Source organism: Cynara cardunculus, assembly GCF_001531365.2.
Source record: "Cynara cardunculus var. scolymus isolate 2C chromosome LG 8, CcrdV1, whole genome shotgun sequence".
Classification (NCBI taxonomy): Eukaryota; Viridiplantae; Streptophyta; class Magnoliopsida; order Asterales; family Asteraceae; genus Cynara; species Cynara cardunculus.
The window spans coordinates 8,344,708-8,354,072 of NC_037535.1; the positions used below are offsets into that span (position 1 = coordinate 8,344,708).

At 33.9% G+C, this 9,365-nt stretch overlaps 1 protein-coding gene across 2 annotated transcripts; it reads left to right on the plus strand.

Annotated features, from left to right (window-relative positions):
• The first annotated feature begins 371 nt into the window (after nt 1-371).
• Nucleotides 372-8,406, plus strand: LOC112517187. 2 transcript variants are annotated; one of them, XM_025124542.1, is made up of 6 exons: nt 372-693; nt 2,392-2,673; nt 2,855-3,028; nt 3,113-3,219; nt 3,899-4,209; nt 7,405-8,406. In XM_025124542.1, exons 1-6 carry the CDS (start codon nt 523-525, stop codon nt 7,965-7,967), a joined length of 1,608 nt encoding a protein of 535 aa, XP_024980310.1. In that variant the 5' UTR covers nt 372-522; the 3' UTR covers nt 7,968-8,406. The 2 variants fall into 2 exon arrangements, with proteins under 2 accessions (XP_024980310.1, XP_024980311.1); XM_025124543.1 differs by having other exon boundaries at nt 7,408-8,406.
• Nucleotides 8,407-9,365: the final 959 nt, after the last annotated feature.

The window sequence follows — 9,365 nt, forward strand, 5'->3', positions numbered from 1 at the left end:
GAAGTTTTATATATTTTTTTTAATTTTTATAATATTTTTAAATTTATATTTTATTAAAAAAATTATTATTTATTTAAAATCATATAAATCTGTATTATAACATAAACAAAGATACAAAAATAAAATCAAAATATATCTTACTGGATTCACGATTCAAATTCAAATTTATTAATAGTGTGATCACGAAAACATGTGTTTGAAATTCATACGATGCTCCGAAGGCAAAACTGTAACCGGATTTATCTGGAATGCAAGTACTTTTTCGTCATTTCAAACTCCAACCAACTTCACATATAAATAAAATGACAAGGACGCTTAGATTCCCCTCATCTCTTTCTCTCTAAGCTTTTTCTTCGGTTTCTCAGATTCTTCCTTCCAGAATCCCTACATTCCTTCCGCCCATGAATTCATTGCATGTTTTTCGATCCATTTGAACGAGTCTTCTTCTCCATAAATTTCTTCTGTTTCTTGTTATTCTTTTGGAACTACTTCCAACTTTATATATATATATATACTTAAATCATGGTTCAACGAATGTGGTCGGAGAATAAGAAGAGCAATACCTGGCTATGGCCAGAGCCGGAAACGACTGATTTTTCCGGCGGAAAGGGTCCAATGAAGTTGGAAGACATCGATGAAGAGTTACCGCTTCATAAACGACGGAAATCGTCGTCTTCCCGGACAACTAACGAGGTTTTTAATTTGTGTTTTTGTTTCTACAATCTAGATCCTTTACTGTTTGATTGCATACAAAATGGCTCTTTGTCTGGGTGCATATGAACTATTTGTTGGTTTGTTTGTGTGATAGAAGAGTTCAATTTGAAGTTTGAGGTCAAGTGACTAGTTTTGTAACATTAGGGTTCTAATTGCGGATTCGGGACTTTTTTTTTCTTCGAAATCAGGTGGCTTTAGTAAGTTGGTATTTGGGTGTATGGAGTTCTACAAGTGAATCTGGAATTGGAGTCCATGTAACTGAAAATATGAATGAGTTTGCTTCAATATCCAGTTTTAATCTGTTCATGTGGGGTTTCTGGCTATGCCTCAAGTTTTGTTTTGCAACAATGATGAATATGTTAGTGTTCCCTTGATGAAAGTTAAGAATGCGGAAATGTGTAGACTTTTATGAAGATATTGAAAAAAGCCAACCTAGTGGATGACTTCTGGACTAGTTGGGTCAACGGGCCCACAGTATTATATATATGAGTAGATCATAAATCATTTAGGATGGTTAAATATCATAGGAACCCAGAAATCATGAATATTTATCATATTATTCATCATGAATACTACATAAAATTGGTGGTTTTAGATTCCTAATGTTTTTAATGTTCCTAAATGGACCCTCTCTTTCTATTATATATACACATATATATCAAGGAAGGTGTTAGGCGTGCCACACATCATGAATATGGATGTGGTTTTTTGACGACATTCATCATGAATACAAACATTTGTGGGTGTATGTACATATGTATATGCTGCATCATCATCATCTTTTTTTTTTATTAACCCGGATATCCAACCCGTTATGCGAGCCGACTAATCCCAAGGTGACTACCTGCTTTGCAGATAGCCCGGAGTTACCGCATTTGATCATGTTATCATTGTCATCCTTCCATGTGAGGACTATTTAATTTTTTATGGAAGTTGTCATTTCTCAAACTAAATTGTTCTTCTTTTGACTTATTCATCCTTTTATTTCTGGATTATCAATAGCTTTAGATGCATTTAAAAAAGGTTAATTCTTAACTTTTATTTAACAAATTGGGATTGTTTGTATTTTTGTTTCTTGAGAAAATTGATGCCATAAAAAAGAAAATGTAAGGAGTTGATTTGAAGTTCCAATTTACCAAAGGCTAAACTAACAAATCATGGGTTTGATATTTGGTTCCGGAATTTGGTGTGATCCCAGTAAGTTTTTTCAACGATACAAATGGAATAATTTCTACCATAAAGTTGAAGCAAGTTGAGAATTTTATATTGAACTTACTTTAGTTGAGTATTAGGCAGAAGGTCTTACCTTCTGAATGTTTCTATTTAGGAAAACAATTCTGCTAATTGTTCGTAATTATGTTATCATATAGTAGTTTGCAATTAGTAAAAACCTTAATACTTCAGTTCTTTGGGGTACAGGATAAGTCTGCATAGATCTCATCTCCAGATCCTACTTTCAAGTGAGATATACCAAGTCAGTTTGGTTTTATTTGGTTCTAATACCTCTATCTTATATTGAAACGCTAATATTTTCATAAAACAAAATTATAAGAGGTTTTAATTGTCAGCACATGTGGTCCCCGATGTAAATTATGGTGAAAAATGAGAGTATGATTTATTTATTCTGAATTTGTTTCTTGTAATCTTATGTATTATATGTTGATTAATAATGTGCAGTGGAACCTTGATAGCAATGAGTTTCCTTTCCCACCTTATCATTTTAACCCGCTTAACGAGCCAAGTCCTTTGGGTTTGAGGCTAAAGAAGAGTCCATCATTGTTGGAGCTAATTCAAACGAGGCTGTCCCAATGCAATAAGAACAAGGGCACTTTGCCGAGTGAAAATCTTCAAGTGGGAAATAAGAAGGATGTTAAGGCAAGAGCTGGGACTTCTGGTCCGATTGATAAATTGAAAGCCTCTAATTTCCCAGCTCTACTTATAAGGATCGGGCAATGGGAGGTATTTATAACATTATCTTACATCTTTCAATTTTTTACTAGTTACCCAACCCCAGATCCCACCTCCGGGTGGAATATATTGGGCTCGCTTGGTTTGGTTTGGTTTGGTTGAATATCTTGCACTTGCATAGTGGCTATGTGTAAAACCTTTCCAAATTGTAGCTGAAAGTTGTTGTTTGCAGTATGCATCACAACACGAAGGGGATTTAGTAGCGAAATGTTACTTTGCAAAGCATAAGCTTGTATGGGAAGTTCTAGATGGCGGGCTAAAGAATAAGATAGAAATTCAATGGGCAGATATCGTGGCTCTAAAGGCAAATTGTCCAGATAATGGGCCTGGCACTTTGACTATCGTGGTATTTGCCTCTTTCCATTATTGTATGTAAAATGCCATTATCTGTTCATCAATTCAATATTCAACTGGTACTATTTGTTGTCAGCTTGGTAAAAAACCACTTTTCTTCAGAGAGACCGATCCACAGCCTAGAAAACACACCCTTTGGCAGGCAACCTCAGATTTTACCAATGGAGAAGCAACCAGATATAGGTATTCTCTTTTAGCTTGTTATACTCTATACTTTAATGTTTAGAGTTCTTGATGGAAATTGTCCACATGGTTCTTTGAGTGGACAAGCGAGATTGAGGTAGGCGGGTGAAAGAATTATGGAAGTTGTAGGGTTTTAATTTGACATGAGTAGTTTATAAATCTACCAATCTTGTACCAGTCTCCTAGATTTTTCTTTCACCTATTTTGGTAGTACAAGAAAAGTTCTTTTTTGTCACACTCAGGTCCCGTCCTTGTCTAATGCCATGCTAAACGTGTGATAACAAGTTTTTGTACTGTCCTATCCCGTTCTCAGATGAGACACATCCTATATAGCGTAAATACTAAGGGATTGTTTGGTTAAAGCTGGGGAATGAAAATGACGAGGAATGAATTTTCATTCCCCCCACCTTAACCGGGAATGAAAATTTGGGCTTATGGGGGAATGAGTCCATTATATTATATAAAACTAAACAATTTCTTTTGCATTCCTATTGATCACTGTTTAATACCTCTAACCAAATACCCCCCAAAAAACCACTACTCTTAACTTTCAAATTTGCAGGAATTTTTATTAATGAGTTGTTAAACGTCTTTCGTATTACATTGTTCATTCTCTTTTAAATGACCAATATTTAACAACATAGAAATGACCAATAGTTTTGATTTGGTGGTTCTGCAGGCAACATTATCTACAGTGTGCACAAGGTGTGCTAAATAAGCATTATGAAAAGTTGATCCAATGTGATACGCGGCTTAACTTTCTTAGCCAACAGCTAGACACAGTTTTGGACTTGCCATTTGCTTCCATTAAGGATCCAGGCAACAATGTTGTCAACCGACCAGAAATGTCAGAAGGATCCTCCGTATCTGGCATCAAGGGCATGGTTATGCCATCTGCTTCACAGCATTGGTACTTGAAGACCAAGGAACTGGGCACTCTAGTTTTGCCCCATGGAGACTTTGCGGAAGATACTCCCTCTCCCAATTCAGGTACCATTTATACCGAAACAGATGACATGATTAGGAACAAAATTTTCTATCCTGTAAAAGGGTAGAAAATGCTACTTATTTCACCGCTTACAAAATGCCTCCACAGAGGCGGACTCAAAGTGGTGACTTGATTTGACTATAAGAAAAATATCTACGGAAAATTTTCATCAGATTTTTATAGATCTGTTGGCTGATTCCTCTGCCCTTGCAGAAAAAAGAACCCAGGTTAAATTTTTTTATAACACAAAAGCATATAAAAAACCCCAAAGTTTATGCTGAAAAATAAGAAATTTGACAAAAGCAGGACCTGAACCTGGGCCTTTGGTACAAGAGCAGCAGCGATAACCATCTCTGCTGTTACAAGCTTGTGCCATTAGTTTAGTCTCAGAAAATATAAGGCGCCCAACGAAATGATACAGTTGCAGCCTTCAGAAGCTTATTTTTTTTTTCTATCTAGGTCCGCCCTTGTGTCTCCATATAGAGACGCGGTACAATTGGCAGATATATAAAGTTTTGTTGGAGCGTCCGGAGTGTTACTTTAGCTAGGTAGGCTCTTTGCAATCTTTTCTATTTCTGTTGCAAACAAGTGCAAGAAGGTGGCTTATAGCCATTAGGGCCGGTCCTAAGATTTTTGATGCCCTGTGCGAAAATAATAAAAGATGCCCCTAAGTCTATTTTTTTTAAGCCAATGAAACAACGAAACATGCGGTTTTTTAAAGAGTTTAGAACCTATTCAAGCTAAGTGTCTCACTCCCATGTTGATTTTTATTAATTATAATTAAATAAATACAAGGGGTGTGGGGGACATAAAAACCAAAACCCTAAATACAAAATATAGAACGATAAAAGAATAAATCCTGGATTAAGATCGTGTTTCCTTTTTTTTTCCTTCTAGTTTTCCTTTTTCCAAATTGAAATTAGCAAAATAGAAACTTTATTTCAATATATGGGACTTAACCGACAAAACTATCATTAGTTTTTAACTAAAATAGTAAATTACATCTAAATTACTGTCATAGTAAACAAAAAGTAAAACTCAAAAGTTATAGGTGTAACGACTAAAGGCTAAGGGCCTATCTATTAACAGCTTAATGGAACTAACAACTTATTTGCTCAACTATGCATGATTGTTTCGTAGTGGCTTAATGATATAGAAAATGACTTATTTAGTAAGCTTTTAGGGAGAGCTTTATATAGAAAGCAGTGGTGGATCCAGAAAATTTTATTATTGGGGGAAAACTTAGGGAGTTGGGGACTTGGGGTGACAAAAAAATTCTGAAATTGAATAACTCATCCGAACCAAGACGATTTTGGGTTATTCGGTTGTCGGCTTAAACTGTTTAGTTTAATCAAATAAATATAACTTTTTCTGTTTTTTGATTAATTTTTACTATTTTGGATAAACAGAGACATTGTACATATATTTTTATTTCGGTTCAACTTAAAACAAATGAACACAGTACATATTAATTAATAGTCCATAGCAAGAAATCAAAGGACAAGAAATTACATTAAATTTAGAAGAAATTTAGAGAGCAAAAGACCAATATGCTATAAATAAAAGATAAACTAGTAGTAAACCCTATATCAAAATAACAAACTCAAATTAAAGAACAAACTCAAGAATCCTAAATCAAATATCAAGAAATAGAAAATTAATAATCAACAAATCACAATAATTATAAATCTATAAAAATTAAAATGCAAAAAGAAAGTTGGAAAAAAAAAACAAAAAAAATAGTGATGGATCAAATTATTAGAATTATAGCAAATAAAACAAGACAAATAAAATGACTTTCAATGAGTTAACTTAGAAATTAGAGACATTAGAGTTTAACTGATTTTAAATTGGTAACCCCCTAAAATGAAATAAAATAAAAGATGTAAATGAAATGGTAGGGATTAGATGTGGGGATTTGCCTTTTAATTATTGAGGGCCTATTTGTAATTGTAGGTTAAAAATATATTTAAAACAATAAATAATGTTCTTTCTTATGGGTTTCTTATTGGTTTGTTTGGGGGCCTGTGCCCCCTATGACTTTACCATGTATTCGCCACTGATAGAAAGTCAAGTTTTTTTCCAAACATGTTCCTTCCAACTAAAAAAACGCTTCTTACATTTACGAAAAAACTCTCTCAAACAAAATCTTTTCCAACTTATACAAACAGATTAATTATACAGACAACTTTATCCATATAGAACTTAATAAAAAAACCAATCAAACGCCCCTTAAATCTAATGTGGTAATGTCAAACCTCAAAGTAAACAAAAGTCAAAAGAACAATAATAAATTGTAAAATTCATAATCTATGTTACTGTTTATTGCAAAGAACAAGTGCCCAATAATTAAGACAGTATCACAATATGTTGTTAATGTTGTACAGTGTGCTCCAGCTATGTTGATACAGTGATGTGCTCATGTGCATTGAAAATTTCAATTCTCAGATATTTCAATATGCAAAAGGAAGACTCATCATCAAAATGACAAAAGCCCCTTAGCCTTAGCCTAGTAGGTCGGTAACCCACAGGACCATATGACCCATCTTTATAATAATCAGTTAGAAATTTAGATTTTTTTTGCAGAAAGATCTAAAGATTCATAAATCATAATATGACTCACACAACAACTCGGTAAGTTCAATCAACAGTAGAAATCAGTCATTTGAGATATCCATCTTTGATTTCTTGAATCTAATTTCATGACCGTTAATCGGCTGGAAAGAGAACTCCATGCCGTAAAAATTGAAATAGTCGAACTTTGAAGAACAATAGAAATTAGATTGAGTTGTTGGAATGATAGCGTTAACCGCTTCACGATGTGCATTAAGTATTCATCACTACTAGACCTTGGGCATGTTTTTATAGTTAAAGTTCGGTTGTCCAATTCCTAGATTATTAAACCCAAAACTAGTAATAGATGATGACAACTTGATGCCCCTTTAAGCTTTGATGCCCTGTGCGGTCGCACGAGCTGCACGTGGCCAAGGTCGGCCTGATAGCCATGTTTCTAAATCTTTTGCAAGCTGGGGGTCTTCTAAGATATAATCTCTCTTCCTTTTGAGACAAAGAAAAGGCGTGCCTACATTTTACCCCTAGACCTACTTAGGTGGGATATACTTGGTTTGTTTGTTTTTAAATTACGTTATTTATTATGAGTTCTACCGGGAACTGATGACGTCATGTTTATTTATCAGCAGTGTCTATTCATGGCTTTGAAGAGAATGGATTTGGGGGAAGTTGTGCCCTACAGGGGCCAAAGACTTTTTCGGCGCAAATAAAGACGCCCAGGCTCCAACAGACTATGTCAATATCCGATCTTGTAAACCACATTGGACACTGTATTTCCGAGCCAAAATCTGCTGGGATTTTACCCTTACTCGAGAACGTGTCAGCTGGTGGCAATCAAAAAGATGCGCTCGAGAATATTTCCCAGATTCTGCTGAGCGATACCCAGTTAACAACAGCTTCAGATGAGAAAAGTCTGCTGTCAAGAGTCGACTCGCTATCTTCCCTTCTTCAGGACTCCAGCTCTGTCCAGAATCATGTACATGATGGAAATGATTCTTTTACCCCTGACTGCCATCCAACGACTGAAATTGGGTTGAAACAAGGTTGGGAAGAGGAGTATGGTAATGCTTCTGATATTATGTCAGGAAAGGACTCATTTAGTGAGTTGCTGCATGAGCTTCCGGGAATTGCATCCCTGCAAAGGTTATTGTTTGATATCTCGAAGGATGGTGAGATCTTGAATCCTTAAACAGAATCAACTTGAATCTGTAAATATGATTCATCTATCGTCTTCTGGGGAAGTACATATGGATTTGGAAATGTGCAGATCGTGCATTGGTGAAGAATCTCGAGCTCTTTTCTTATGCATCGTTGTCGTTATCATCTGGGTTGGGTTTCCTGTTAATAGGTTTGTTTATTATGATTATGAACATGTTTCTTTAGTTCCAGCTGCTTTTGGAACATCTGTTGCCAAAAGTGCAGGGGGGTTTTCTTTCAAATTAGGATACGTGATTAGTCTGAAATGAAGAGAATGATGCATTTTAGATTTCTTTTTGGTTTTTAGAACGTATGTTTCAATTCAAGTTGAAAAACACAAATTGAAACATATTATCTCAAAGTTATTCGTTGAAGGATATTTTGAGCAAGGGTTAAAAGTTTGGCCTCAAATAGTTTTCTTATATTCAAGCTCGAACTCGATCCTGTTTAATAATTTTGAGTTACGTATTATTACCCAAAATTCAATATTTATAAGCTTGCTTATGGGTTTGAACTTGAAATAGATTAACTCATTGATGATTTATGAACGTATAGACATGTTACGTTCAAAAATGTGCATGTCTATGTGGTACGATTCAGCTTGACTCGAAAGACTTAATAGAGCTTTGTGTTATGAGTTTGACTCATCGAAACACACGTTGATACATGTCCCTATGGTTATTTGCTAACTCCAACAGTTACTTGGAATATAATTTCTCATACCAAGTTATTACAAAATATTGAGATTATTAACCTTATTTGATTCAATAAAATAAAAATACATAATTATAGACCGTTCGATGTGGTATCGGAAAGAACAAATCAAATCAAACCATGCAATTAGTAACTTTTGTAACACTTGCGATTCTTAAAGGCTTTCGTTTTTTGTTTATAGTAGAAGAGTACTCGTGCAATGCAGCGAGACACATCTCGATTTTAATGTTCTATTTTATTATTTGTTTGTCGATGTTATAATACGATTTTATGTGTTTTTAATAAAACAATAATGATTTTATTTTTGAATGAAATATAAATTTGAAAAAAATATATCAATGTTAATATCAAATCAACTATTTAAAAACTCTATTTTTTTATGTAATTTCTTTAATTTATTTTTTTATTATAATTTAATTTAAGTTTAATAAYGAAATAATTTATTTTTGGTTTAATAATATAAAATTTTGTAAAGATAATAATTAAGTATTTCTGTTAGAACTCAATGATTATCTTAATTAAATTTTAGATTTTTTATATTTAAAATGAGATGTTTATCCTGTATTTGATTATGTTTATCTGCATGATTATGTTTATCTGCAGTTAGTTACACGAATTCAGATATGAAGCTTTAATAAGTTGTACATACGTACAATCTACTTGTAATCTTGAGTTT